This window comes from Aphidius gifuensis, linkage group LG5 (assembly GCF_014905175.1).
Source record: "Aphidius gifuensis isolate YNYX2018 linkage group LG5, ASM1490517v1, whole genome shotgun sequence".
NCBI lineage: Eukaryota > Metazoa > Arthropoda > Insecta > Hymenoptera > Braconidae > Aphidius > Aphidius gifuensis.
Window position 1 is genome coordinate 15,248,618 of NC_057792.1, and position 27,789 is coordinate 15,276,406.

The following is a 27,789-nucleotide window of genomic DNA, read 5'->3' on the forward strand; positions in this document are numbered from 1 at the left end:
TTAAATAAGTTATTTAAAAAAAATAATAAAAAGTTAAAAAAGAAGAAAAAAAAGAAAAAATAAATAAATTTATATTTAAAAATATATATTATAATTTACAATTAATTTATATATATATTTTTTTTTTTTGTTGTGTTTACTCATCTTCTGTAATACATTTTTCAACTAATTCACGTAAATTTGGATTTTCCATTGCTGCTGCAATTCTTTCTTTATCATTAATTTGTTTATTAACTGTGAATAAAAATAAAAATATAACAAATCATTAAAATATATTGTTTATTAATTTATAAATTAATAAACTTACTTTCTTCTTCAGTAGCATGAGCACCTTCTTTAATAAATATATCAAGTTTAAATAATGCCATTAAATTTCTTTCTAATTTAATTCTAATACAAAGACCAATTAGCGTTGCAAGTGAACAATGTGGTACTGTTGGATTAAATTCAACTCTAATAACATGTGTACCATTTGGTATTGTTTTTGTAATACTAACACAATCCTCATAAACAACATCAAGCTCTTCCAATGTTTGTGGTTTTTCTGGATCTTTTATTGTTCTCAATATATCTAAAAACAAAAATAAACAATTCAATTATAATAACAATAATTCGTTATAATTTAATTTGATATTATTCTTGCCATAAACAGTATCCTTGAGTTCATTTTCATCTGTAATATTATAATTTTTATCAAAAATTATATCTTCACCAGTTGCCATTTTATCATCAAGTACAATGCCATCTTTTATTTTACTTCCAATTGACAGCTTGCGTAACAACGATAACATTATATAAAATTATCTTATTTTATACTTAATAAATAAATATAAAAAATATTACATTTATACACACTAGTTATTTATCTTTTGACCTTTCAACTGATATCAATGACTTTGACAATTTTAAATCAAATTGATTATTGTTTTATAACCTCAAAATTTAACTCAAAATAATATTTAAATTTATAAAATTAAATAGCTTTAGTTGATAATTAAATTGTTAAATTTATTTATTTAAAAAGTAAATATTATTTAAATATAAAATATAATCATTATTTGAGTATTTTATAATTGTTTTGTGTAATTATTGTGATTATTTGATATTTATTTTTGTTTTTTTTTTATAGCGCCACTATTTACGTCATAATTTATCATAACAATAGTTTTAAAAAAATCTTGACACGTGTTAGTGTGTGTCTGTCAATACAAAAATAAAAAAATCAACAATCTCTCTTCTCCAACAAGGAGTATATATTTTTTTAAAAATGAATAAACTGGTTATTATCATCAGTTCCCAAGAAAAATTCAACAAGATAAGAAGACAAAACTGGTACTCTGAAATCTGGTAAGCTATATTTTTTGTTTTTTGATGGAGAAATTGACATTTGATATATTTAAAGGGAGATCAATAACACACTATTATTATTATTTATTTAACTGGTTATTTACTTTGATTTTTATTAATTAATCATCAATTGATCAACAGGTGTAGAAAAGAGTGACCTCAAATAAATAAAGCATAAAAAAACGCTTGATCAAGATGTTTATTGGAAAGAGTATATTTAGAAAAATTGATAAGCGTTATTTATCATCAAAAGCATCATTAATAAAGCCAAAAATAACACCAAGAGTAAGTTGAAAATATAAAATAATGATAATAATAAATAATATAATGATTTTTAAATTTTTTTTTGTTATTTTTTGTTTCTACAGATTGAAAATTTTAGAAATAAATTAAAATTAGATAATACAAAAATATTAACAGATAGTTTTGGTAGACATCATACATATTTAAGAATATCATTAACTGAAAAATGTAATTTACGTTGTGTTTATTGTATGCCAGCTGAAGGTGTTAAATTAACTAAAAATGATGAAATATTAACAATTGATGAAATATTAAGAATATCAAAATTATTTGTTAAAAATGGAGTTAAAAAAATACGTTTAACTGGTGGTGAGCCAACAGTTAGACGTGATATTATACAAATAATAAAAGAGCTCAAAAATATAAAAGGTTTAGATAGTGTTGGTATAACAACAAATGGATTAACATTAACAAGACAATTACCATCATTGATAAATGCTGGTATTGATGGATTAAATATATCACTTGATACATTAAAAAAAGAACGTTTTGATGTATTAACAAGAAGACAAGGATGGAATCGTGTTATGTCATCAATTGATCTTGCAATACAACTTAAATTTTCACCAATTAAAATTAATTGTGTTGTTATGAAAAATTTTAATGACGATGAAATTATTGATTTTGTTGATTTTACTAGAAATCATCCAGTTGACGTACGTTTTATTGAGTACATGCCATTTTTTGGTAATAATTGGGAAAAATATAAAATGCTATCATTCAATGAAATGAAAAATATTATTCGAAATAAATATCCAAATTTTTGTTCAATTAAAAATGATGATAATTCAACGTCAAAGGGTTATTGTGTGCCTGGTTTTGAGGGTACGGTTGGATTTATAACGTCAATGAGTGAACATTTTTGTTATTCTTGCAATAGATTGAGAATAACTGCTGATGGTAATTTAAAAGTTTGTTTGTTTGAGGGTAAAAGTGAAATATCATTGAAAAATTACATGAGAAATGGAGCAAGTGATGAAGAACTTGAAGAAATTATTAATATTGCTGTTTTAAAAAAGAAAAAAAAACATGCTGGTAAGAAAAACAATAAATTAATTAATTAATTAATATTATTATAAATTATTTAATAACATTTTTTTTTTTTTTTCATTCAATACAAATTTCAGGAATGTCAAATTTAAAAGAAATGGAAAATAGACCAATGATATTAATTGGTGGATAAAAATACTTCTATTAATTTTTTTTTCAGGTGATTTATCAACATCAACATTTAGCTCTAAAAATAAAATAATATTTACACATAAAAGTTTAAATCATGGAGGTTTAAATATGATATCAAGATCATACTCAAAATTATCGCATGTTGATGAAAATGGAAAAGCAAATATGGTTGATGTTAGTAAAAAAGAATCAACTGAAAGATGTGCAATAGCAATGGGAATTATTGAAATTGGATCAACTGTTAGTCAGTTAATTATTGATAATAATATGAAAAAAGGAGATGTGTTACTTGTTGCTAAAATTGCTGGTATAAATAGTGCTAAAAAAACATTTGATTTAATACCATTGTGTCATCAAGTTGCATTAACAAATATTGATGTTAATTTAAAATTAGATCCAATTAAAAATATTGTTATAATTTATTCAAAAGTTAAATGTTTTGGTAATACTGGTGTTGAAATGGAGGCATTAACTGCTGTTAGTGTTGCTGCATTGACTGTTTATGATATGTGTAAAGCTGCTGCTTCACCAGATCAATTGAAAATTAAATGTATTAAGTTGATTGAAAAAACTGGTGGTAAAAGTGGTGATTATATAAGACAGCATTCCAATGTTATTAATTAAATAAAAAAGTACTTTATGATGATGATTCTTATTTATCTTTTGATATTATTTCAAGATGATCACAAAAATAATCAAGCTATATTGATTCGGTATTTTTGTTTTATAATAAAAAATAAAAAAATTACATTGTTGGCAAAAATTGTTGTTAACTGTAAATATAAACATTAATAAACTTTTAGTTTTTTAAATATATTAAATGTAGACACGGAATTTTTTTTTTTTTATGTAATGACTAATGAGTATTATTATTTTTGATAAATAAATTCATGATTTTAGCATTATTTATATGTTATTTATTTCTCTTTTTATTTTACACAAATAATAATTATTATTATTATTTCGTTTTTTTTTTAACGGAGATGAATTGCAGAATCACCAATATTTTTTATTGGAATATTTAATTTTTAAAAACAAAATTATTTTTAGTAAAATATTATATAGGTATACATAAGTATATGTTTTAAGTTTGTGATAAATATAATATTTATACATAAATTTTACCAAACAGAACATTTTTTATTTGGATTCATGTTGGATCCAGATGGACAGTTGAAATCTTTTGCAAACTCTGGCATATTAGATAATGCACCAATTACTCGAAATTTAGATGGTGGATGTACACGAGAAAGTTGTATCCTTAAAACTTCAGTTGAATTTTTTTCACACCATGAATTTCCATAACTTATCCAAAATAGTTGTTCTGGACTGTAGTTCAAACCAGGAAGTTTTTTATCATTATTTAATAACTCTTTATAAGCTCGATAAGCAGCTTTTACTCCACCGTTATCTGCAACCGTTTCACCTTGAGTGAGAGTTCCATTTACCTTGAAAATAATTAAAAATTCATAAATAATAATCATACTCGAAAAAAAAAAAAAATGAAATTGTCTTGTATAATAAAAAATAATTACATTTAATCCAACTTCTGGGACTGTAAAATTGTTATATTGTTCAATGATGCATTTGGATTTGTTATGAAAATTATTTTTTGAAAATGATGTCCAGTGTGAATTCACACGATTCCAACGATTGTTTGCATCATAATTTATTTCATTAATATCAAGACCATGTGTCATTTCGTGGCCTATTGAAGTTCCCAAAGCACCATAGTTCATGTAATTTGGTTGTTCAATATCAAAAAAATCACTCTGAAGCACTATATATGAAATTACTGAAATCAAATGAATGTATATTATAGTTTGAAGCTCATTGAATGTCGTCACTAACGATATAAAATTTGAAAAAAATAAATTTAAGCAATCAAGCTAGTATCAGAAAAAAACAAAAATATTTACTCATTAAATTAAAGTTCTGCAGGAAAAATGCTTCACTTTGATATAAGTACAAGGCAATACTATTCATGAAAAAACCAAAACCACTTGTGAATCGAATTTTCTCTTCAAATAGCTTTATCCATTGTATTGCATCATTAAAATTTTCATCGTCAAGTAATTCTAAATTTTCATAGAATTTATTAGTTCCTAAATTATCAGTGAATATATTGATATCTCCAATTTTATGTTGAAATGACATAAGTTCTTCAAAAATATTGGTCTTTGTAGAATTATCAATCCAAGTAGCATCTGTAATCATCTTTAAAATCTGAAGTTTGATATTGAGAAACATTATTTTAATTTCATTCTCAACAATTATAATTTTAGAATTATTATAATTTTCAAAATAAATTGCTGTCATTGCAATTGGTAGTTTGGATAAAACAATATCAAGACAATTTTGGTTTTCTAAATCAAGAGCAGTTTTGACATTGTCATCAGCATGCTTCCATATAATGTAGTTAGCAAGAGTTCTTTTCGTTTCAGTTGAATTGAATGATTCGTTTATTTTTTTCATGTAATTTACATTTTTAATAATAATATTTGTTGATAAATCAACTGGAGAACCACCAAGATAACTGATATATTCTTGCCAATTGAAAAAAGAATAATTATTCATTAATTCACCGAGTGTCATTTGAACTTCATCAAAAGTCAAATTTAAATTTTGTACTGGTAAAAGTCTTGCACGAGCTAGTTCAATTTCAAAATCAAGAATTTTTTTTAAATCATCTGTGTAATTAGTATTATGTACCGAAGCATTTATTAATTCTGCAAAATTAAACATGCTATTGTAGTATTCATTTACTTTAGTATTATTGAGACCTTGAACTAAATCTTCTGGACTCAATTCAGTTGAATATGGCTCCACAGCGATCGAACCATCATAAGTGTAATAGAACCGAAATAAATAATTTTTCCATTGTGTTGTATTACCAACTTTGAACATGCTTTCACGAAAATCAAATGTACTTTCATTCCATTTAGATCCTTTGAGGACAGGCCAGTGTTCAATAGCCTTCATAAATTTCCATATAGTATCTTTTTTATTTTTACATGTATTGTATAAAGTCCTGGCAAGCTTTAAATATTTAAAATCATTTATTGAACTATTTTTTTCAAGTGTCATTTTAATATTTTCAAGAACACTCGTTCCTAATTCAGTAAATTTACTTGTGTAAAACAGATTGTCAATTGATGAAGTAGAATTTAAATAACCTCCACAGGTAAATTTATAAAAGTCATCGCAAGGATTAACACTTGGATCCATGTCATGCAAGAGTCGTGAAGCTATATAAAAATAAAAAATAAAAATATTATTTTTATCAGTTTCGTAGAAATATTCAGTCAGTTTAGTTTTTTTAAAAAAAACTAATAAAATAGTTTTATCATTGACTGTGGAGTTTGAAAATAGATAATGACATATTATATAAAAATTTTTTATTCTTACCAACGTTATGACAAGTAGGTGTTTGACAAATATCAGAAACATCATTACCAGAAGAAAATGTTTGAGTGCCTGTTGAATAAAGAAAAAAAAAAAAAGAAATTTAATTACTCATCTTTAAAAATTCAACATTATCTTCACCAATTATGAAAAAACTAATAACGTTCAATAACTATTATATAATTAATAATATTTTTTATTTAGTTGAAAATTTTGTATGAACAATTTTAAATTTAAAAACAAAAAAAGAATCTATTTTATATTATAAAAAAAAATATTACAGATGGTTTTTTTGTTAATTACTTACCAAAAACACGGCGACTCAATAAAAACACAAGTAAAAAAATTACGGACACTGGCTTTTGCATTTTTCAGCAGTAAATTTATTCAACAATATATACGATTCACTCGCTGACAGTTTTAGTTTTCTAATAAAGTTTAGGAAATTTTACACCTCAATTTATACCAAAAATCTTATCAGTTAACGACTCACTAATACACTAATGATATTTGATGTATCGGAGCGAGCATGACTCATGAGTCGACATCCAAAATATATTTTTTTATTTTTATTTTATTGTTTTGTCATATTTGATAAAAATAAATTTATCAAAAATACAAAGGACAGGAAAAAAAAAAAATTCCTATTTTGAGTGTCCAAAGTCTAATAATATTGAAACTAAATTATGATTATTATTATTATTATTATTATTGGGTAAAATAAATTTAAAATTTTAAAATAATAAAATTATGAAATATAAATGCCTGCACAAGTTCACATTTTTTTATTTTTATTTCAACTAAACTATGAACAATATAGATTGTTTTTTTTTTTTCAAACAATATTGAGCTTAATTTTTTCAAATTAAAAAAAAAAATCAGATCTTATATTGCTCCTCTATCGAGTTTTAAAAACCCGCCAATTGAAATAGTTCAAGCACCTCTTTGTAAATTCTGTTTCCCTATTATTTTCCGTGGTTTTTTAAACCCTATGAGCAGACTGAACACAAATAATAATAATAATAATAATAATAATACTACGACAACAATAAGTTATCATGCAGCAACAGTCAATGTACCTACATATTTATATTAGTATCTAAATTATGTATATGAAACATAATCATAGGAAAGTATAAATCATCAAGTGGTATTTTCTAATTTTTCTAATAAAAAAAATGCAAAGGAATAGTAATATTAATGTTCAAGAAATAATTACAAATTTAATATAAATAAAGAAGTTTTGATAAAAAAAAATCCATCTTTTTAACATTAGTCAAATGGTAATATATTTTTTATATTAATTATAAAAAAATATGTAATTCAAATTTTGAAATACTAAATAATTATTATAATTAATTGAATAAAACTTGCCTCTACCATTTTATTTCTCCCTTTCATTCAAAACTGTGTTCATTCAAAGCGACATTTAACGCCCGCCAGTATATCGAATAAAAATGTCGGATTCTCCGATATATCGTACATGCACTCTCCCTCTCTCTCGGCTTTGACCACGTTGTTTATCTGAATTAAAAAAAGAAAGGTTATAAACACCTGAAAATTTGTGCTTGTGCAAGTACATCATCAAGTTAAATTAAAATAATTAATTGTTAATAAAAACAAATTTTAAAAAATGTATCTCATGTATTATTTGAACGAAAAAAATGAGAGAGTTTACACACTCAAGGTAAAGTTTAACTAATACATAATTATTTATCACAATTATTCATATTTGACATGAAGAGCAACAAAACACATTGTTATTAATTTATTTTCAATTTAAAAAAATCATATTTATTTAAACAATTTATTTTTATTTATTATCATTGCAGAAAGTTGATCCCCAGGGTAATCCAACATTCTCTGCTCATCCTGGTAAGTTATCCAAAATAAACAATTCATCATATTGTATTAATTATTAAATATTGTTGTCATATTTTTTTATTTATTTATTTTTTTAATTTTATTTAGCTCGTTTTTCACCAGAGGACAAATACTCCAGAGAAAGAATCACATTAAAAAGAAGATTCAACCTTCTTCTTACTCAAAAACCTCAACCAACATATTAATTTTTTTTTTTTATTTATAATTTATTTGGCAAATATAATGTTTTTTTAAATTTACTTTTATTTGTTAATTAATATGTATTTAAAATCCTAAATATCTCATTCATCAAGAAAACATAAAACAATTTACTTATAAGCTAAATTTTTCAAATGATTTATTTTTACAATAATTTTTATTTTTTATTAAAATAATATTCTTTTTTTTTTCTTTTTTTGATAGGTTAATTTTTCATTGTGATTATCATAAAATATTAAAAATAATATTAAATAGTTTCTTGGAATACTTTGAGTGACTGTAACCATTACGTATATTGAATTGACAAAAAAATTATTAGGTATAATTTAAATGATCAAAATAAAATGAGCTAATAATTATTTACATTTCATACAAGTAAATAAGAAAGTATAATTATCAATATCGAGTATTATTATAATAGCCGACAATAATTAGGTACATGTTTATCATAAAAAAACGTTGTGGAAGCTCTGTCATGAGATAAACCGAACAGTAAGTTCGCTTTGGGACGTTTGATTGTTATTTTTCATTGTTAACATTAACAGAAATTCTTTAGCCATTCATTTTTTTTTATACAATTTTCTAAATTTTAATTATTCACTTCATCACTGATGGCACTTTTAATCATCAAAATATGAAAAAGTATAGAATATTTATTAAATGATAATGTATTTTTCTTTCACACAACAATAATTATTGCTGTCGTATTATTTCTATGATGATACATAATGAAAAAAAAATTTAATTGTTCGATTCAGATGATACAGCAGGTAGAACATGAACTTGTTGAGATTTACTGGCATTATAAACTTGTCCTGGACTAAATGGTTCTAGTCTGGGTCCACTGCCAGCTTCACTTTTTCGAGAAAAGTCTATAAAATAAATAGAGTTTCAATTAAATATACGTACAGGATAAATATTTCTTTGCATTAAATTAATTAAAACAAAACAAGAAGAAATAAATAAAAAACAAGTAACATATCTACATACCATTTTTATATTCAATTGCTGGAATATACCTAGATAATCTAACAACTGGAAGTGGCAAGTATCCACTTGTTAAAGGCATAACATCAAGTACAACACTTTGTTTATCTTGTGTATCTAATGATACAACAGCAGCACTTTTACCAGAAACAGCCCACATTGATTGATCAGCCAATACTTCATACATTAATTGAGGTGGTGGATTATAATTAGTATTTGATAAAACTTTAATAACAGTTAAATATAAATGGCACATGCTTCCAGCACGACAAAATTCACCTCCAACTCCAATTGCTTCAATTTTAGATGACACCATAAACATTGTCTAAATTAAATTAAATTAAAATAAACAAAACAAAACAAAAACCAAATCTAATTAATATAAAAATTAATAAAATAATAATATACTTACAACATAATCAACAATATCAAAATTACAACGATATGTATAACTTGATTTTTCAATTTTTTTTAATTTACTAATATGCAATGGATCATCATCAATAATAAATTCATCAATATCTTCAGTATTATCAATTGGAAAATATTTAATTTTATAATCAACTTTTAATGGTATTGTTGATTTTTCATCTTTTCCTAATTCCATTTCCCACATAAATGATACTTTAATATTATTACCAATAACTAATTTTTGTCCAGCAATTGGATTTAAATTTTTAAAACTAACATCAACTGAACTTGTTGTTTTTAATTGTGGTTCTGTTAATTGTAATAATTGTATTGTTAAACCAGTAACAATAATTTGTATAAATTTTCTTTCTTTAACTGTATGGAGTTTCATTGATGACATTAATGGTGTACAAAAATGTAATGATAAATTAATTTCTTCATTTGACCATGGTGTATGAATTATTAATTTATGTTCCATTGATGTTGAATCTTTTTTTGGTGGTAATTCAGCAAATATTTTAATATTTTTTTTTACAATATTAAATGGTTCACATGATGATAATACAACATCAATTTCATTTGTAAAACTTTTATTATTATCATCATCTAATTTGATAGTTAAACCTCTTGATGTTGTTATTTTTAATATTGTTTTATCATCAATATAAATACTACCAGTTGATATTATTAATTCAGCATCTTGTGGTAAACCAGCAACTAAATCTCTACTATTTATTGTTAGCGTTGGTTGAGTTTTTGCTATTTCATAGCATAATTTTGGACAAATAATAGCTGATCTAAATTCTAATTTTTCATTAACAATCAATGACAATTGGTTTATTTTATAATAACCAGGTTTATCATTATTTTTAGTAACAGTAAAATTATTAATACCAGGTTTTATTAAAAAACTATCTGATACTAATGCTTGACTAAAATCAATACTATCATCAACTGATTGTTTTCTATGCTTGGAACTATCTGTTCTTGTTACAATTTTTTTTTGATTTTTATCAATAACACCAGCTGAACATAATTTTTTATCTTCTTTATAATCAAAATATGAAAAAAATGGTATTTGTATTATTGATGAATCAATCATTTGTTTATTATTAATATTATTATTCCATTTTGATGCAATTTTAATTTTTTGTTCACTATTATTACTATTATTTTTCATACCAGTTTTACGTTTATTTTGTTGTGTTTTATTTTGCATTAATTCAGTTGCAATTGATGCTTTATTACAATGTACATTTTGAGGTAATAATGATATTATTGTAACATTTATACTGACAATACAATTTGTTATAATTTTATCAGATATATTAACTTCTAAATTTTGTATGATAAATGAATTTTCAAGTTCAGTTAATAATGGACGTTGAATATATTTTGTTGATAACATTTCAATGTAAGCTTTCATTTCATCAAAATATGTACTACGTATTGTAATATGTAATACATGTGAACTTGCAATTGCACTACATATTTTAGTATAACGTTCAATGTCATCCATTCTTTTATAACATTCAGCCAATTCAAGTCTTGTTTGTGCTGCTAAATCTTTCCAATTTTCATCATTATATGTATTAAGTGCATCTAATAAAAATGCAATTGCTTTTTGATTTTCACCAAGATCACTATAAAATTTAGCTAACTCACGTCCAATAAATCTTGCTGATCTTATTCTACCAACATGTTTATATGTGCCCATAGCAAGTTCAGCATGTTCAAGATATTGTTTTCTAAATACATCTTTTGATGATAATGCACTTTTTAATTTATCTGTTGGTGTTGTTATTTTATTATTATCATTGCTATTATTATTATCATCATCATCATTATCACCCATACCAGATATAAGATAAACAACAGTATGTAATTGTTGACTTGTTGGTTCCATACCAGGCATTAAACCACATAATTTACCAAGTTGTCCAAGTTTATCACTAGCAAGTGCCCATAAACCAGCAGTATGCTGTGAACATAAATCAACTTGTTGTCCATTATCATTATTTGATAATCTTGATTGACATACTTGTAATACTTCAAGTGCACATATAAATGACCAACATTCAATTGAACCTGGTGGTTTTTTAATATCTAATATACGTAATTCACTAAATGTATTATATACAAATGATAAACAACGTTTTGCAACTTCCCATGGTTTATTTAATAATAATAACATTAAACATTGTCTACTAAATAAATAACTACGAAAATCTAATAATGATGCTTTATATTCTGGTATTAATTTACGTAAATTATTTTTTTTATTATCACCATTATTTAATTTAACACCAGTCCAATTATTTAATTGTTTTTTAAATGTATTTAACCATTCTGGACAATCACCAACATCTGAATTTAATATAAATTGTGTAAATAATGCATCAAGTTCATCATATTGTACTAATGCTTCATCATATACACCTAACATTTCAAGTACAAATGCAAGTTCTTCTTGTAATATAAAATAATTACAAAAATTCCAATTTTTTTGATTACGACGTTCACGTTGTTCTCTTATTATTTCTTCAAATTTCGATAATGTTTTATCATATGATAATAATATTAATGATCTAATACGATTTATTAGTATACGCCATGATTCAGCTGATTTTGATTCTGATTTTATTGGATTTATAACTGACAAACAACGATCATTTTGTTTTGATGAAAAATCACTTCGTATTTTATCAATAACTGTTGTTCTTGGTATTAATTTATTTGTTTTTTTAATATCAAATGTTTCAACAATGACAATCATCCAATCATTTATATTATATTGTCCAAGTGTTTTTAACCAACTGTCAATGTCATCTTTTAATGACAACTTGTAAACATCTAAATCCTAAAATTTTAATTTTAATTTCAATATATTAATTATTGTTGAGTTTATAGATTATATTATTTTTAATAATTTATAAAACTTACTGAGCATTCACTAAAATAAATATGAAATATTGGTTGTTTTATTAAATTCCAATCTTTATCTGTTGGTAATTGATTTTGTGAAAATGGCACAAATGTTGGATTTAATTTAACTAATTTAATTGGACGTCCAAATGATCTTCGCCATTCAGCACTACCAAGTGGTATTCCTTGACAAATATTATTTTTAATTGTTAAAAATAAAGCTTCATCACCAGCATCTGTCAAATGGTAACATATGGTATCAATAATTTGCTACTTAAATAATTATATTATTATTTTATATTCAAGTTATTCAAGTTATTCAAGTTACAAGATCAATCATTTAATTATATCAATTTTTTTATTACAACAAATTGAATATATATGTAGGCATATTTCTAGGGGGCGTAAACAAACAATGTTTTTATTTTTAAGGTCAAGTGTCAAATTGTCATTGTTATTTTTTTTATTTATTTTTAATTTAATTTAAAAGGATCAAAGTACTTACAAGTTATTATTGATTTATTATCCATTTGTGGTTCTAATTTACGGTCATTACCGTATCCAGTTTTTCCATTGCAATTCATATCCAAATGTCAACAAAATATCATCAGTTAATATTGCCTCAATCATCACAACATTATCTGATTATTATTTTTATTCTCTCATGACTAAAAAATTATCAAGTAAAATTTATAATAATTAAATGACGATCATTTGCATGATCAAGGGTCAAAAGTTACAATTAAATGTTTATTTAAATTTAATTTATAAACAAACCTTTTGTTTTTTTTTTTTTTTTTTATGTGTTATAATTTATTGTAAAAATAATTTATTAACAGAATTTTCAATCGAAGCACATTATTTAGGGTTTTGTTTGGTATAAATTAATAGATAGTTTTTATTTATTATATTTTTTTTGTTAATAATTTAATCAATTTTATTCCGTAAATAGAGTTTGACGTCGTATCGACAAGCAAATATTATATTTCCACACACATTGTACCAAACTACCAACTTTACTATTGTATACATACACAAGTTGTCACACTAGTTTGACAGCTGCCATTTTTTTTTTCTATTCCAATTTGAAAGATTAGAAATCAGCTGACACGATTGATGATAATTTTTAAATAATAATCAGTCAGTTTCTTTGACATTTAGAAAATTAAAAAAAAAAATAATTTACATTTTTTAATTAATATAGGTATCTATTGATTAACTTTATACCTATTAATATAATTTAATTTTTTATAATAAAATTTCAAATGGTTTTTAAAAATGTCGTTCATTGAAAATGACTCAAACAGTCAACTGTCAAGGCTGAATTGTATTAAAATTTTAGTAGCGCAAAAAAAAAACTGATCGAAACGAGAGCCCCTGGATAATAAATAAATTTTACAATCACATAAACAATAAATAATATTTAAAAAATAAAACAAAAATTAAATTTTGAATTTCCAGAAAATTATCTAATAATCATGCTCACGGTAAAATAATTAATAATTATAAATTTTGTATGTGACACAATTACAATCACGTCACAATTATCGCATGTCAATTATATTATTACATGATTGTTTTTTATTTTTTTAATGTCATTGTTGTTTTTTAAAATTCCAGTCAGCAGTTAGAAATATTGCTCGCAGATCATTTTCAACATCAAAATGTGTATCTGCCCAGCAAGTAAGTTTATTTATTTTCATAAAATATAAGCCACTTTATTCTAACCTCAATTTATGAATTAAATATAAATTTTTATTTATAAAAATGTCATTATTAAAATCAGCTATAATGACAAACAATGTTTTCAAAAACTCGATAAATTTAACTATTGACATCTTGCTCATCTTATTGACAGCTTTCATATATCAAATTAATTTTTTTGTTGATATTTAAAATTGATTAGCTAATATTTGAAGGACAGAGAAGGTCAAAAATTTATCAATGTTTATGTTTTTCATCATGAAAATTGTATTTTGATATTTTTTTCATTGATGACTTAATTATATTGACAATTTCTTTTAACAGATGACTGTCAGAGATGCTCTCAATTCAGCAATGGACGAAGAGATGGAACGAGATGAAAGAGTATTCATAATTGGTGAGGAAGTTGCCCAGTATGATGGAGCATACAAGGTATCCAGGGGACTCTGGAAAAAATATGGTGATAAACGAGTTATTGATACACCAATAACTGAGGCCGGATTTGGTGGTATGGCTGTTGGTGCAGCAATGGTAAATTTTACAATTTCAACGACTCAATTTATCTGTCATTGATCAATGAATAATAATTAATAATTTGTTGTATTTTTGTTGTTTAATTTAATAGGCTGGTCTTCGACCAATTTGTGAATTTATGACATTTAATTTTGCTATGCAATCGATTGATCAAATAATAAATTCAGCAGCTAAAACATTTTACATGTCAGCTGGACGTGTTAATGTACCAATTGTATTTCGTGGACCAAATGGTGCAGCATCTGGTGTTGCTGCACAACATTCACAATGTTTTGGTGCTTGGTACAGTCATTGTCCTGGTTTAAAAGTTGTATCACCATACAACAGTGAAGATTGTAAAGGTCTTTTAAAAGCAGCAATTCGTGATCCAGATCCAGTTGTATTTTTGGAAAATGAACTTTTATATGGTGTACAATATCCAATGTCTGATGAAGCATTATCAAAAGATTTTGTATTACCAATTGGTAAAGCTAAAATTGAACGTGCTGGTAATCATGTTACACTTGTTGCACATTCCAAAGCTGTTGAAATTGCTCTTGAAGCAGCAAATGAACTTGCTGGAAAAGGTATTGAAGCTGAAGTTATTAATTTACGTTCATTGAGACCACTTGATACTGCAACAATTGTTAAATCTGTTATGAAAACACATCATTGTGTTTCGGTTGAGGGAGGATGGCCATCATCTGGTATTGGTTCAGAAATTTCAGCAAGAATTATGGAGAGTACGTTTAATATACATATTATTTTATTTATTATTTGATAAATTATGTTTCTACTATTTTATTTTAATTAATTGAATTTTTTTTTATCTGCTAGGTGAAGCATTTTATCATCTAGATGCTCCAGTAATTCGAGTAACTGGTGCTGATGTTCCTATGCCATATACAAAATCATTGGAACCTCTTGCTCTTCCACAAACTCATGATGTTATCACAACTGTCAATAAAATTTTGGGTGTATCAAAGTAGCAAATTAAAGAAAAATATTAGGTTCAATAATTATATTTCATAAATAAAATGATAAATAAAAATAACAATAAAAAAAAACACAACAGTAACAAAATAAAAAAAAATATATTTAAATTAATTATTTAATTTAAATGAGCCATATTGAAATATAAATAGTTATCTAATTTTTTTTTTTTTTTTTAGAGATGATTGTCTAGAGAAGAATTAAAAAATATCAAAAACATGTTTAATGGAATTTATAAATAAAAAAAAAAAATAAATGACAAGATCATTCAACAATTTGCTTGACACGAAAAACGAAAAAAAAAGAAAATATATTTCAATAAAAACCGTTTAGAAAAACTTTTAATTTTTGAATGATTACAAGTTTTTAATTGCTATTTTTTTCTAACAGTTTAACAATTATTTCATGAATTATTGGAACATTTGAGGATTTCCCTGGTAGAAATATTTATCTGCCACTACATTTCTCCACTTTTTTCTTTCAAAAATGATCCATGGTTTCACGGAGAAATATTTTCGCTAGGATCTATCTAAAAATTTACTCCATGAACAAATAAATAATTAAATGAATATTGATAATAGCTATATAAAAATTTTAATTTTCATAAAACAATACTTGCAAGTTACTTAATTTACAAGTAAACTACTGTGACTTGTTAGAAACTGAAAAATCGTTGATATTCGCAGTTCGCACAATCCTGTTTACATAATACATTCCAATACATTCCAATTTCCATGGATACATCAATGTACATCTGTATTGTTACGTCATGATTAATAGTGTTGTTGTAAATATTGTGCTTGATCTCGTGAAATTAATAAAAGAAAGACATAAATAAATAAATTAAAATAACAAGATATTTAAAGAAAAAAAAAAGTATTCATTAACTTGTTCATGCGCATGCTTTAAAATGCGTAATATGATCTTGATATCAGCTGATATAAGTCAGACAATAATTATAGCCTCCTAAAATTTTATTACTATTTAACATTAAATAATCATCAACTTTAAATAACAATTATCATTTTAAAAATATTCAATTGACTTGTTGTAACTTGTATTTTAATTCAAACCAACATGAATCATTTAATTAACCAGTGAATTAACTTACTATTGATTACTATTGATGATGATTTTATTTTGATAAAGCTAATTTAAAAAAAAAAAAACAAATAAAATGTCTGGGTTGACTTGATAAATCAATAATAATTTGTGACAAAAATTAAAGTTGAAATAATATATAGTTATTATTTGAGCAAGATGTTGTCAGAGGTAGATGTATTTATCAGTAATTATACACTAGTTGATCCAGAAGTATATCAACTATGGGTTGATGGCCACTCATGTAATTTAATTTTGCTAAATCCTAAAAACTTGATTAATCATAGAAAATTGTTGGCTAATTTATGTATTGTTTTTTTTAGCTAGTGAAGCAGTTAGTATACTTCATCAACGAGGAATATGTCAACAAACAAATGCACCAATTGAGCTTGTTGCATCTGATGTACTTGATCATTATCGTACTTATTCACTTCTTGAAAGATTATTGGCAATACCAAAAAAATTAACCAGTGAACAATTGTCATTTCAAATTGAACCACAAACTAGTCAAATGTTGATAGACATGTAAGTTAAAAATTAACTAGTATAAATAAGATTGATAATTAAATCATAAATCATTTATATTACAGGTATTATGAACTTGATGATGGTGTTGTTAGAGAATTACTTGGTAAAAAATTAACATCAAAAGGTCGTAAAGATATGGATGAAATTGCTGAAAAAACAGGTGTTACATCAAAAAGTTGTAGAAGACAATATGATAATATTAAAAAAATATTTAAAACTGTTGAAGATTTACCTGGTTCTCTAGTCACAAATATTAAACAACATTTTTTACTTCCTGATGATTTAGCCAAGTTAGTTTTTATTTAAAAAAAAATCTATTATTATTTATATTTATATTTTAAATTAATAATTTTATAATTTATTACAGACGTTATGCAGCAATAGTATTTATTGCATGTTTACGATTTGAAATGAATAAAAGAAAATTACAATTTTTAACATTTCCTGATATTTATCATTGTGCAAATGTCATGATGACATCCTGGACTTATCGTTATACTGGATCTGAATATTTTGATACTGATTTAGATCGTGAATTTCTTCTTGAACTTGCTGATTGTCGTGTATTGATGGACAATGAAAAACATCATAAACAGTAAATTTATTATTGTAATATAACTTGACAAACAACTTATGATGTTTTGATTATGCTTTTGTTTTTTTTTCAGCTTGGTATGTATTAAATTAAAGCCAATGCTTTTGGAACGTTCATATCAAGATTTAGAATCAAATTTTCGTACTTATTCTCGAGCTTTATTGGGTGTTGGATTAAATTTAAATCGTTCAAGAGAGCTGAGATTTTTTTTTCTTGAACTTGTTGAAAGACTCATTGAACCATGGCGACAAATCACTTGGTCACATACTGATTTAAGAAATTTTTTGGGAGCTTATTTACAGTGTGCTTTGGACATGGATGTATTGAGGTAAAAATTAATTTATCAATCAATTAATATTACTATTAAATTGATCATAAAATTATATAAATTAATTATTTATTTTTTTTACCAGGGAAGGATCTTTAAGAGATGCTTTTGAAAGATATCTAAAAGTTGTTACAAGTTGTCTACTACGAATGTACCATACATGATGAAAAAAAAATTATCGAAATAATTTTATCATAAATATTGTTAATCATCAAAAATTTTAATATTGGAAAAAAAATTATATTTAATATCAAGTCATTATAATTATATAATAATCAAAGTTAATATATAAATTAAAAACTATAATGAATTATTTTTTTGTTCTTTTAAATGTTTGTATTTTTAATTTTAACAATTAAATTAATTAATTTCATTTTTTGTTAATTATATCAAGCAATTTTTTCTAGATGTCTAGCAGCATCACGTAATTTATTTAATAATTCTTGTAGTTGAAATATCGAACAGCTAAATATAACATGTTTTATTTCTTCGTAATTTTTAACAACAAGACAAATATTATAAATGTCATCAGTTTTATCATCTGTATTTAACTGAAAATAAAATATATAATAATTAGATTGATTGATATTGATAAAGGTGTATAAATTATTAGATTATTACCATAATACGACAGTCAATTCTAAAATGTGCATCAACAATGGATGGTGGAACACTTCCAATTGAATTTAGTAAATCAGTGACATTGTCTTCAGTGTTTCTATAAAGATCAATTAGTGACATTGCTTTTGAACTTGTCATATTGATGAAAATTAATTGTATAAACAAATTGCAGCTAATGTCTTGATGTTGTTGTTATTGTTGTTGTTTTTGTTGTCAAAAGAAAAAAATGGCTGCTTGCTGAAATTTCTATCTTACCAGCCTTATTATTATTATCAAAAAGAAAAATTGATTGTCTTGACAGTCACATAAAAAATGACAACAATTTAATAATTAAATAATAAAAGAAAAAATCCCAAATTATTAATAATGAATTATTTAAATGAAACAGGAACTGGTGAACCAGAACAAGATGCAAATTCAGCATTAATTGAACTTGACAAAGGTATTTTAAAATTGAAAAAAAAAAAAATAACAAACAATAATATTAACCTAAAATTGAAATAAATAAATAAATATTTATTTACAGGTTTACGTTCTAAAAATACTGGTGAAAGATGTGAAGCAATTGTACGTTTTCCTCGTTTATTTGAAAAATATCCATTTCCAATATTAATAAATTCAGCATTATTAAAATTAGCTGATGTATTTCGTCTTGGTAGTAATTTTTTACGTGTATGGGTATTACGTGTATGTCAACAAAGTGAAAAACATCTTGATAAAATATTAAATGTTGAAGAATTTGTACGTAGAATATACAGTGTTATACATTCAAATGATCCAGTTGCACGTGCATTAACACTACGTACACTTGGTAGTGCTGCTGGTATTATACCAGAAAGACAACAGGTACATCATAGTATACGTAAATCACTTGATTCACATGATTCAGTTGAAGTTGAAGCAGCAATATATGCTGCACGTATGTTTGCATCACAATCAAAGCTATTTGCTGTATCAATGTGTAGTAAAATATCTGATATGATTAGAGGACAAGCAACACCAGCATCAATGAAGCTTAAATTAATACCAATATTACAATACATGCATCATGATACATCAACAGCATCAATGGTCAATGAATTATGCATGGAATTATTAGCAAGTTATCCAGCTGTTGAATTTGTTAGAGTAACATTATGTGCAATGAGTACACTTGCATCATCAACTCTCATTGATTTACCAGATCAAGTATTATTATTATTAAAATATTTTCATGATGATCCACGTTTATCAATAAAACGTTATTCCCTAAAATTATTATTTGATTTAGCTAAACGTGGTGCACATTTATGGCCAACTGGTGCACTTGATAATTTAATTGATTGCACAACAAAACTAAAAAATGATGAATCAAATAATAAAACTGATTTATTATCAAGAACACTTGATGTTATTGAAGTATTAAGTCGTAATGCTGTAACTTGTGATGCAAATATGGATGAAAATAGTAAATTAATAACGTTATGTATTGATGCATGCTATTCACATGATCCAATTGTATCAGTTAAATCAGTTAAAATATTAACAAGAATAGCATGTTATTGTTATGAAGAAAATTTACCAATTAATAATATACAAATAATAATATCATGTTTAGAATCATTGATTGTATTATTAGCTGTTGATGATAAATATTTGTATCATCTTAAAATGTGTTTATCATCAATTGTTAAGCTATGCAAAGTACATAATCATTCAGCAATATTTGTTGATGTTATTGGTACAACATTAATGAATTGTAATACATTACATACAGATAATAATGATAAAGAAAAAAATATATCAAGAGTATTGTGTGAGGCACTTGGTGCTATTGGTAGTATTGGTGATAATGTACTACTTCCATTGCTACCAGATATATTAGATAAATTAAAACAAAATGTTTCAAATGATACTAAAGTTATGCTTTGTATATTATTATTTCAAATGATTGCTGGTGGTTATGAATGGAATGATGATTGTCGTAGAGCAATTGATAATGTATGTTTTAAAATTGATGGTTGGTCAAAATATCGTATTGGACGTGGTGCTGCTAGATATGGACATCATTTTATTGCAACAAAAATATTTAAAGAACTCAAAGAAACAGTTGCATCTGAACAATTACATTTTTGGCTATCTGGTCTTGAATTACTAACAAATGCTGAATGCTATCTAACTGATGATATTAATAAAACAAAATATATTGATAATAAAATTAATATTATTGAAAAATTAAATTATTCAATATCAAATTATTCAAGTGCATTGGCATCATTTAAAGCAGCAAGTACACCATTAAAAAATTTACAATTTACATGTGATTATGTTAATTTACGTTGTGAATTTTTACAATCACTATTACAATTAATAAATTCATGTAAATCATTATGTACATCACCACCACCAGCAATTGCAATGTCAATTGTATTATCAACAAAAGATGATTATCAAAAGTATGGTAGAGTTACATATCAATTACGTAAATCAATACAAGATTTTAATACATGTGCTATGAATTATCAAAAATTATATCAATCATCATTTGATGCTGATCAAGGTACACTTGATAATATACGTGCATTACAAGAAATATGTTTATTAATAAATAATAGTATTGAACGTGTATGTATTGATATTAATAATTCAACATCAATATATAAAAATAATGATAATATTAATTTTTATTTTGGTGATACAATTGAAATGCGACAATTGGCTAAATGTTGTGTTGAAGTTAAAAAATTATCACCAAAATGGCAGTTAAATGACAATGAAGAAACAATAAGTCATTCGAGAATTGAATCATTAATATCACAAGTTGTATTAATTGCTGGTGGTAAAGTTAGATTTCCAATACCAAGATATTTCTTTCAATCATTACAAACGACTATTGTTAAGTTGTCAGTATCACCACAACCACGTGTACCTGGTGAACCTGTATTTGTACCACAAGGATCACAATTGGCATTGAAAATTGAAGGTGTACTAAGACATGGTGATAAAGGATCATTGTTTCGTTCTGTTGCTGCTGTATCAATATCAATAACAACATCACCATCATCTTCAAAAAATAATTCTCATAATAATATAAATAATAATGAAATTATTGGTAATGAAATACAACAAACTGTTGTACCACATCGTGATTTTTTTGCATGTGAATTTTTATTGAGTCTTGGAAGTTCTGGTGGTAATAGATGTCTTGGTTCTATTACTAATACAACTATTAGTGGAGGTGGTACTTATCAAGTTACAGCTAATGCTAATATTGTTGATAAAGATGGAAATGTATGGAAATGTGGACCAAAATCAACACTTCAAGTTAAAGTACATGAAGAACCAACAAAAAGAAAAATAACATAATTTTTTTTTAATACTAGTGTATATATATTTATAATATAAGAAGCAAAATAAAAATCATTCATAATATTTTTAATTTAAGTTGTTTTTATTGTTAATTAATTTGTTTCAGATTTTAATTATTCATTAGTTTAAATTATTACAATCATTTATTTGTATTGATTGAAATTAATATGTTGGTTGAGGTTTTTGAGTAAGAAGAAGGTTGAATCTTCTTTTTAATGTGATTCTTTCTCTGGAGTATTTGTCCTCTGGTGAAAAACGAGCTGAATAAAATTAAAAAAACAAAAAAAAATAAATATAAAAAATTATCACAACAATATTTAATACAATATGATGAATTGTTTATTTTGGATAACTTACCAGGATGAGCAGAGAATGTTGGATTACCCTGGGGATCAACTTTCTGCAATGATAATAAATAAAAATAAATTGTTTAAATAAATATGATTTTTTTAAATTGAAAATAAATTAATAACAATGTGTTTTGCTCGCCGTGTCAAACATGAATAATTGTGATAAATAATTATGTATTAGTTAAACTTTACCTTGAGTGTGTAAACTCTCTCATTTTTTTCGTTCAAATAATACATGAGATACATTTTTTAAAATTTGTTTTTATTAACAATTAATTATTTTAATTTAACTTGATGATGTACTTGCACAAGCAAATTGTTGAAAGCAATAAACAAATTTTCAGATGTTTATAACCTTTCTTTTTTTAATTCAGATAAACAACGTGGTCAAAGCCGAGAGGGGGAGAGAGAGCGCATGTACGATATATATCGGAGAAGCCGACATTTTTATTCGATATATTGGCGGGCGTTAAATGTCGCTTTGAATGAACAGTTTTGAACGAAAGAGAGAAAAAAAATGGTAGGGGCAAGTTTTATTCAATTAATTGAATAATTATTTAGTATTTCAAAATTTGAATTACATACTTTTTTATAATTAATATAAAAAATATATTATCATTTGACTAATGCTAAAATGATGGATTTTTTTTTATCAAAACTTCTTTATTTATATTCAATTTGTAATTATTTCTTGAACATTAATATTACTATTCCTTTGCATTTTTTTTATTGGAAAAATTAGAAAATACCACTTGATGATTTATACTTTCCTATGATTATGTTTCATATACATAATTTAGATACTAATATAAATATGTAGGTACATTGACTGTTGCTGCATGATAACTTATTGTTGTCGTAGTATTATTATTATTATTATTATTTGTGTTCAGTCTGCTCATAGGGTTTAAAAATCACGGAAAATAATAGGGAAACAGAATTTGCAAAGAGGTTCTTCATATATTTTAATTGGCGGGTTTTTAAAACCCGATAGAGGAGCAATATAAGATCTGATTTTTTTTCTTTTAATTTGAAAAAATTAAGCTCAATATTGTTTGAAAAAAAAAAAACAATCTATATTGTTCATAGTTTAGTTGAAATAAAAATAAAAAAATGTGAACTCGTGGCATTTATATTTCATAATTTTATTATTTTAAATTTATTTTACCAAATAATAATAATAATAAATAATTTAGCTTTAATATTATTAGTCTTTGGACACTCAAATTAGGAATTTTTTCCTGTCCTTCATATTTTTGATAAATTTATTTTTATCAAATATGACAAAACAATAAAATAAAAATAAAAAAATATATTCTGGATGTCGACTTATGCTCGCTCCGATACATCAAATGTCATTAGTGTATTAGTGAGTCGTTCGCTGATAAGATTTTTGGTATAAATTGAGGTGTAAAATTTCCTAAACTTTATTAGAAAACTAAAACTGTCAGCGAGTGAATCGTATATATTGTCGAATACATTTACTGCTGAAAAATGAAAAAGCCAATATCCGTAATTTTTTTACTTGTGTTTTTATTGAGTAGCTGTGTTTTTGGTAAGTGATTAACAAAAAAACCATCTGTAATATTTTGTTTTAAATATAAAATAGATTCTTTTTTTGTTTTTTAATTTAAAATTGTTAGTACAAAATTTTCCACATATTATTAATTATATATAATAATTATTTAAAGTTATTAATTTGTTCATAATTGATGAAAATAATGTTCAATTTTTAAAGATGAGTAATTATATTTCGTTTTTTTTTTTTTTCATTCGACAGGCAATCAAACATTTTCTACTGGTAATAACGTTTCTGATACTTGTCAAACACCTGTTTGTCATAATGTTGGTAAGAAAAAAAAAATTTTTATGGTCATTATCTATTTTTAAATTCCACAGTCAATAATAAAACTATTTTATTAGTTTTTATTTTTTAAACTAAACTGACATTAGATAATATTTGATATTTTTACAAAACTGATAAAAATAATATGTTTTTTTTTTATTTGTATGTTTATAGCTTCACGACTCTTGCATGACATGGATCCAAGTGTTAATCCTTGCGATGACTTTTATAAATTTACCTGTGGAGGTTATTTAAATTCTACTTTATTAATTAACAATCTGCATCACACAAGTAAATCTACTGAATTAAAAACAAGTGTTCTTGAAAATATCAAAATAACACTAGAAAAAAATAGTTCAATAAATGATTTTAAATATTTGAAGCTTGCCAGAACTTTATACAATACATGTAAAAATAAAAAAGGTACTATATGGAAATTTATGAAGGCTATTGAACACTGGCCTGTCCTCAAAGGATCTAAATGGAATGAAAGTACATTTGATTTTCGTAAAAGCATGTTTAAAGTTGGTAATACAACACAATGGAAAAATTATTTATTTCGGCTTTATTACACTTATGGTCGTTCGATCGCTGTGGAGCCATATCCAACTGGATTAAGTCCAGAAGATTTAGTTCAAGGTCTCAATAATACTAAAGTAAATGAATACTACAATAGCATGATAAATTTAGCAAAAAAAAATAATGTTTCGATACATAATACTAATTACGAAGATGATTTAAAAAAAATTCTTGATTTTGAAATTGAACTAGCTCGTGCCAGACTTTTGCCATTACAAAATTTAAACTCAACTTCTAATGAAGTTCGAATGACACTTGGTGAATTAATGAATAATTATTCTTTTTTCAATTGGCAAGAATATATCAGTTATCTTAGTGGTTCTCCAGTTGATTTATCAAAAATTATAATTATTAAAAATGCAAATTACATGAAAAAAGTAAACGAATCATTCAATTCAACTGAAATGAAAAGAACTCTTGCTAACTACATTATATGGAAGCATGCTGATGACAATGTCAAAACTGCTCGTGATTTAGAAAGCGAAAATTGTGTTGATATTGTTTCATCCAAATTACCAATTGCAGTGGGAGCTATTTATTTTCAAAATTATAATAATTCTAAAATCATAAATGTTGAGAATGAAATTAAAAAAATGATTCTCAATATCAAAAGTCAGATTTTAGAGATGATTAGAGATGCTACTTGGATTGATAATTCTACAAAGACCAATATTTTTGAAAAACTTATGTCATTTAAACATGAAATTGGAGGTATCCGTATATTCACTAATAATTCAAGAACTAATGAATTCTATAAAAATTTAGAATTACTTGACGATGAAAATTTTAATGATGCAATACAAGGGATAAAGCTATTTGAAGAGAAAGTTCGATCGACAAGTGGTTTTGGTTTTTTCATGAATAGTATTGCCTCGCACTTTTATCAAAGTGATGCATCTTTCTCGCAGGGCTATAATTTAATGAGTAAATATTTTTCTTTTTTTCTGATACTAGCTTGATTGCTTAAATTTATTTTTTTCAAATTTTGTATCGTTAGTGACGACATTCAATGAGCTTCAAATTATAATATACATTTATTTGATTTCAGTAATTTCATATATAGTGCTTCAGAGTGATTTTTTTGATATTGAACAACCAAATTACATGAACTATGGTGCTTTGGGAACTACAATAGGCCACGAAATGACACATGGTCTTGATATTAAGGGAATAAATTATGATGCAAACGGTCGTTGGAATGATTCACAGTGGACATCATTTTCAAAAAATAATTTTCATAACAAATCCAAATGCATCATTGAACAATATAACAACTTTACAGTACCAGAAGTTGGATTAAATGTAATTATTTATTATTATACAAGACAATTTCATTTCTTTTTTTTTCGAGTATAATTATTATTTATGAATTTTTAATTATTTTCAAGGTAAATGGAACTATTACTCAAGGTGAAACCGTTGCAGATAACAGTGGAATAAAAGCTGCTTATCGAGCTTATAAAGAGTTATTAAATAATGATAAAAAACTTCCTGGTTTGGAGTACACTCCAGAACAACTATTTTGGATAAGTTTTGCAAATTCTCGGTGTGAAATAAATTCAAATGAATTGTTAAGAAATAAATACCTTTCTGATGTACATCCACCAATTAAATTTCGAGTAATTGGTGCATTATCAAATATGCCAGAGTTTGCAAAAGATTTCAACTGTCCATCTGGATCCAACATGAATCCAACTAAAAAATGTTCTGTTTGGTAAAAATTATGTATAAATATTATATTTATCACAAACTTAAAACATACTTATATATTATATTTTACTAAAAATAATTTTGTTTTTAAAAATTAAATATTCCAATAAAAAATATTGGTGATTCTGCGATTCACCTCCGTTAAAAAAAAAAAAGAAATAATAATTATTATTATTTGTCTAAAAGAAAAAGATAAATAAATAAAATATAAATAATGCTAAAACCATGGATTTATTTATCAAAAATAATAATACTCATTATTAATTTTTTTTTTTTTTTATGTAATGTCTAATGAGTCATTAGTCATTACATAAAAAAAAAAAAAAATTCCGTGTCTATACATTTAATATTTAAAAAACTATAAAAGTTTATCAATGTTTATATTCACAGTTAACAACAACTTTTGCCAACAAAATAAGTTTTCTATTTTTATTATAAAATACAAAAATACCTAATTAATAGTTTGATTATTATTTTGATCATCTTGAAATAATATCAGAAGATAAATGAGAATCATCATCATCTTGACAACGGTCCAGAGTAAAACTTTAATTCTTTAAGCATAAAAAAAAAAAACTATTTATCAAGTTGATCATACAACTAGTATAGAATTTTATCTATTTGTCAATATTCAAAGTCGTATAGTATTTCTCAAAGTCGTGGGTGCAAAAAAAAAAAAAACAATGTATTTAGTATTTATCACATCAGGAAGTGATGGCAAAGTGTAGGCGTTAAACTGATGATAGCCAGCAACTTGGGAAAAATAAAAAAACAACATAACACATACAGCTTTTTAATAAAAAAAAAATTTTTTTTAATGCAAAAATGATAAAGAAACAATGACCCTTGTATTTCCTTTTGTTGAAAATTTATTCTCAGTTTAAGTTTGATGCTTCAATAAATCAGGACATTCCATATTTCAATTGTCAAA

At 24.7% G+C, this 27,789-nt stretch overlaps 11 protein-coding genes across 14 annotated transcripts; 6 read left to right on the top strand and 5 right to left on the bottom strand.

The window, feature by feature from the left end:
- Positions 1 to 57: 57 nt before the first annotated feature.
- LOC122857821 (MIP18 family protein galla-1) lies at positions 58 to 964 on the bottom strand. 3 transcript variants are annotated; one of them, XM_044160226.1, is made up of 4 exons: positions 856 to 964; positions 644 to 770; positions 308 to 571; positions 58 to 234 (listed from the first exon to the last, which is right to left on the bottom strand). In XM_044160226.1, exons 2-4 carry the CDS (start codon positions 720 to 722, stop codon positions 137 to 139), a joined length of 441 nt encoding a protein of 146 aa, XP_044016161.1. In that variant the 5' UTR covers positions 723 to 770; positions 856 to 964; the 3' UTR covers positions 58 to 136. The 3 variants fall into 3 exon arrangements, with proteins under 3 accessions (XP_044016161.1, XP_044016160.1, XP_044016159.1); XM_044160225.1 differs by having other exon boundaries at positions 844 to 959; XM_044160224.1 differs by lacking the exon at positions 856 to 964 and having other exon boundaries at positions 644 to 791.
- Positions 965 to 1,227: 263 nt separating this feature from the next.
- On the top strand, positions 1,228 to 3,737 carry LOC122857818 (molybdenum cofactor biosynthesis protein 1). Of its 2 annotated transcripts, none has more exons than XM_044160221.1 (4): positions 1,228 to 1,347; positions 1,489 to 1,632; positions 1,716 to 2,685; positions 2,778 to 3,737. In XM_044160221.1, exons 2-4 carry the CDS (start codon positions 1,543 to 1,545, stop codon positions 2,831 to 2,833), a joined length of 1,116 nt encoding a protein of 371 aa, XP_044016156.1. In that variant the 5' UTR covers positions 1,228 to 1,347; positions 1,489 to 1,542; the 3' UTR covers positions 2,834 to 3,737. The 2 variants fall into 2 exon arrangements, with proteins under 2 accessions (XP_044016156.1, XP_044016155.1); XM_044160220.1 differs by having other exon boundaries at positions 2,861 to 3,737.
- On the bottom strand, positions 3,678 to 5,814 carry LOC122856477 (neprilysin-2-like). Its single transcript, XM_044158149.1, has 5 exons — positions 5,418 to 5,814; positions 4,752 to 5,039; positions 4,368 to 4,612; positions 3,968 to 4,280; positions 3,678 to 3,688 (listed from the first exon to the last, which is right to left on the bottom strand). The coding sequence occupies exons 1-5, from the start codon at positions 5,812 to 5,814 to the stop codon at positions 3,678 to 3,680; spliced, it is 1,254 nt and encodes a 417-aa protein (XP_044014084.1).
- Positions 5,815 to 7,746: 1,932 nt separating this feature from the next.
- Positions 7,747 to 9,133, top strand: LOC122857823 (H/ACA ribonucleoprotein complex subunit 3-like). The gene is made up of 3 exons (XM_044160229.1): positions 7,747 to 7,924; positions 8,070 to 8,112; positions 8,209 to 9,133. Exons 1-3 carry the CDS (start codon positions 7,871 to 7,873, stop codon positions 8,304 to 8,306), a joined length of 195 nt encoding a protein of 64 aa, XP_044016164.1. The 5' UTR covers positions 7,747 to 7,870; the 3' UTR covers positions 8,307 to 9,133.
- On the bottom strand, positions 9,061 to 13,344 carry LOC122857822 (trafficking protein particle complex subunit 10). The gene is made up of 5 exons (XM_044160228.1): positions 13,148 to 13,344; positions 12,661 to 12,878; positions 9,719 to 12,577; positions 9,310 to 9,631; positions 9,061 to 9,191 (listed from the first exon to the last, which is right to left on the bottom strand). Exons 1-5 carry the CDS (start codon positions 13,224 to 13,226, stop codon positions 9,061 to 9,063), a joined length of 3,609 nt encoding a protein of 1,202 aa, XP_044016163.1. The 5' UTR covers positions 13,227 to 13,344.
- Positions 13,345 to 13,665: 321 nt separating this feature from the next.
- Positions 13,666 to 16,190, top strand: LOC122857826 (pyruvate dehydrogenase E1 component subunit beta, mitochondrial). The gene is made up of 5 exons (XM_044160232.1): positions 13,666 to 14,129; positions 14,263 to 14,325; positions 14,671 to 14,877; positions 14,972 to 15,602; positions 15,697 to 16,190. Exons 1-5 carry the CDS (start codon positions 14,121 to 14,123, stop codon positions 15,846 to 15,848), a joined length of 1,062 nt encoding a protein of 353 aa, XP_044016167.1. The 5' UTR covers positions 13,666 to 14,120; the 3' UTR covers positions 15,849 to 16,190.
- Positions 16,191 to 16,558: 368 nt separating this feature from the next.
- LOC122857825 (acidic fibroblast growth factor intracellular-binding protein) lies at positions 16,559 to 18,992 on the top strand. The gene is made up of 6 exons (XM_044160231.1): positions 16,559 to 17,197; positions 17,277 to 17,478; positions 17,544 to 17,771; positions 17,849 to 18,076; positions 18,150 to 18,404; positions 18,490 to 18,992. The coding sequence occupies exons 1-6, from the start codon at positions 17,113 to 17,115 to the stop codon at positions 18,566 to 18,568; spliced, it is 1,077 nt and encodes a 358-aa protein (XP_044016166.1). The 5' UTR covers positions 16,559 to 17,112; the 3' UTR covers positions 18,569 to 18,992.
- LOC122857827 (COMM domain-containing protein 3-like) lies at positions 18,623 to 19,163 on the bottom strand. The gene is made up of 2 exons (XM_044160233.1): positions 19,026 to 19,163; positions 18,623 to 18,955 (listed from the first exon to the last, which is right to left on the bottom strand). The coding sequence occupies exons 1-2, from the start codon at positions 19,161 to 19,163 to the stop codon at positions 18,794 to 18,796; spliced, it is 300 nt and encodes a 99-aa protein (XP_044016168.1). The 3' UTR covers positions 18,623 to 18,793.
- Positions 19,164 to 19,299: 136 nt separating this feature from the next.
- LOC122857824 (integrator complex subunit 7) lies at positions 19,300 to 22,448 on the top strand. The gene is made up of 2 exons (XM_044160230.1): positions 19,300 to 19,467; positions 19,552 to 22,448. The coding sequence occupies exons 1-2, from the start codon at positions 19,392 to 19,394 to the stop codon at positions 22,368 to 22,370; spliced, it is 2,895 nt and encodes a 964-aa protein (XP_044016165.1). The 5' UTR covers positions 19,300 to 19,391; the 3' UTR covers positions 22,371 to 22,448.
- An 8-nt stretch (positions 22,449 to 22,456) lies between these two features.
- On the bottom strand, positions 22,457 to 23,127 carry LOC122857828 (H/ACA ribonucleoprotein complex subunit 3-like). The gene is made up of 3 exons (XM_044160235.1): positions 22,916 to 23,127; positions 22,731 to 22,773; positions 22,457 to 22,633 (listed from the first exon to the last, which is right to left on the bottom strand). The coding sequence occupies exons 1-3, from the start codon at positions 22,967 to 22,969 to the stop codon at positions 22,536 to 22,538; spliced, it is 195 nt and encodes a 64-aa protein (XP_044016170.1). The 5' UTR covers positions 22,970 to 23,127; the 3' UTR covers positions 22,457 to 22,535.
- Positions 23,128 to 24,176: 1,049 nt separating this feature from the next.
- LOC122856478 (neprilysin-2-like) lies at positions 24,177 to 26,866 on the top strand. Its single transcript, XM_044158150.1, has 6 exons — positions 24,177 to 24,278; positions 24,504 to 24,572; positions 24,744 to 24,886; positions 24,953 to 25,406; positions 26,197 to 26,450; positions 26,537 to 26,866. Exons 1-6 carry the CDS (start codon positions 24,218 to 24,220, stop codon positions 26,864 to 26,866), a joined length of 1,311 nt encoding a protein of 436 aa, XP_044014085.1. The 5' UTR covers positions 24,177 to 24,217.
- The last annotated feature ends 923 nt before the right edge of the window (positions 26,867 to 27,789 follow it).

Bases quoted from the DNA above. Each gene is read 5' to 3' on its own strand.
- LOC122857826 (XM_044160232.1), top strand. The intron at 14,878-14,971 runs GTAAATTTTACA...TTAATTTAATAG, and splicing joins TGGCTGTTGGTGCAGCAATG to GCTGGTCTTCGACCAATTTG. The intron at 15,603-15,696 runs GTACGTTTAATA...TTTATCTGCTAG, and splicing joins TTCAGCAAGAATTATGGAGA to GTGAAGCATTTTATCATCTA.
- LOC122857824 (XM_044160230.1), top strand. From the start codon at position 19,392: ATGAATTATTTAAATGAAACAGGAACTGGTGAACCAGAACAAGATGCA. The intron at 19,468-19,551 runs GTATTTTAAAAT...ATTTATTTACAG, and splicing joins ATTAATTGAACTTGACAAAG to GTTTACGTTCTAAAAATACT.
- LOC122856477 (XM_044158149.1), bottom strand. From the start codon at position 5,814: ATGAAGGCTATTGAACACTGGCCTGTCCTCAAAGGATCTAAATGGAAT. The intron at 5,040-5,417 runs GTGAATTAATGA...AGATGATTACAG, and splicing joins TGAAGTTCAAATGACACTCG to ATGCTACTTGGATTGATAAT. The intron at 4,613-4,751 runs GTAAATATTTTT...TTTCATATATAG, and splicing joins GCAGAACTTTAATTTAATGA to TGCTTCAGAGTGATTTTTTT.
- LOC122857818 (XM_044160220.1), top strand. From the start codon at position 1,543: ATGTTTATTGGAAAGAGTATATTTAGAAAAATTGATAAGCGTTATTTA. The intron at 1,633-1,715 runs GTAAGTTGAAAA...TTGTTTCTACAG, and splicing joins AGCCAAAAATAACACCAAGA to ATTGAAAATTTTAGAAATAA. The intron at 2,686-2,860 runs GTAAGAAAAACA...TTTTTTTTTCAG, and splicing joins AAAGAAAAAAAAACATGCTG to GTGATTTATCAACATCAACA.
- LOC122857825 (XM_044160231.1), top strand. From the start codon at position 17,113: ATGTTGTCAGAGGTAGATGTATTTATCAGTAATTATACACTAGTTGAT. The intron at 17,198-17,276 runs GTAATTTAATTT...TGTTTTTTTTAG, and splicing joins ATGGGTTGATGGCCACTCAT to CTAGTGAAGCAGTTAGTATA. The intron at 18,405-18,489 runs GTAAAAATTAAT...TTTTTTTACCAG, and splicing joins TTGGACATGGATGTATTGAG to GGAAGGATCTTTAAGAGATG.
- LOC122857821 (XM_044160224.1), bottom strand. From the start codon at position 791: ATGTTATCGTTGTTACGCAAGCTGTCAATTGGAAGTAAAATAAAAGAT. The intron at 572-643 runs GCAAGAATAATA...TTTTGTTTTTAG, and splicing joins ACTCAAGGATACTGTTTATG to ATATATTGAGAACAATAAAA. The intron at 235-307 runs GTAAGTTTATTA...TTTTATTCACAG, and splicing joins TCATGCTACTGAAGAAGAAA to TTAATAAACAAATTAATGAT.
- LOC122856478 (XM_044158150.1), top strand. From the start codon at position 24,218: ATGAAAAAGCCAATATCCGTAATTTTTTTACTTGTGTTTTTATTGAGT. The intron at 24,887-24,952 runs GTTCTTGAAAAT...AAATATTTGAAG, and splicing joins CTACTGAATTAAAAACAAGT to CTTGCCAGAACTTTATACAA. The intron at 25,407-26,196 runs GTGAATTAATGA...ATTTGATTTCAG, and splicing joins TGAAGTTCGAATGACACTTG to TAATTTCATATATAGTGCTT.
- LOC122857827 (XM_044160233.1), bottom strand. From the start codon at position 19,163: ATGACAAGTTCAAAAGCAATGTCACTAATTGATCTTTATAGAAACACT. The intron at 18,956-19,025 runs GTAATAATCTAA...TTTTATTTTCAG, and splicing joins GAATTGACTGTCGTATTATG to TTAAATACAGATGATAAAAC.
- LOC122857822 (XM_044160228.1), bottom strand. From the start codon at position 13,226: ATGAATTGCAATGGAAAAACTGGATACGGTAATGACCGTAAATTAGAA. The intron at 12,879-13,147 runs GTAAGTACTTTG...ACCATTTGACAG, and splicing joins TAATAAATCAATAATAACTT to ATGCTGGTGATGAAGCTTTA. The intron at 9,192-9,309 runs GTATGTAGATAT...TTTATTTTATAG, and splicing joins AGCAATTGAATATAAAAATG to ACTTTTCTCGAAAAAGTGAA.
- LOC122857823 (XM_044160229.1), top strand. From the start codon at position 7,871: ATGTATCTCATGTATTATTTGAACGAAAAAAATGAGAGAGTTTACACA. The intron at 7,925-8,069 runs GTAAAGTTTAAC...TTATCATTGCAG, and splicing joins AGAGAGTTTACACACTCAAG to AAAGTTGATCCCCAGGGTAA. The intron at 8,113-8,208 runs GTAAGTTATCCA...AATTTTATTTAG, and splicing joins AACATTCTCTGCTCATCCTG to CTCGTTTTTCACCAGAGGAC.
- LOC122857828 (XM_044160235.1), bottom strand. From the start codon at position 22,969: ATGTATCTCATGTATTATTTGAACGAAAAAAATGAGAGAGTTTACACA. The intron at 22,774-22,915 runs GTAAAGTTTAAC...TTATCATTGCAG, and splicing joins AGAGAGTTTACACACTCAAG to AAAGTTGATCCCCAGGGTAA. The intron at 22,634-22,730 runs GTAAGTTATCCA...AATTTTATTCAG, and splicing joins AACATTCTCTGCTCATCCTG to CTCGTTTTTCACCAGAGGAC.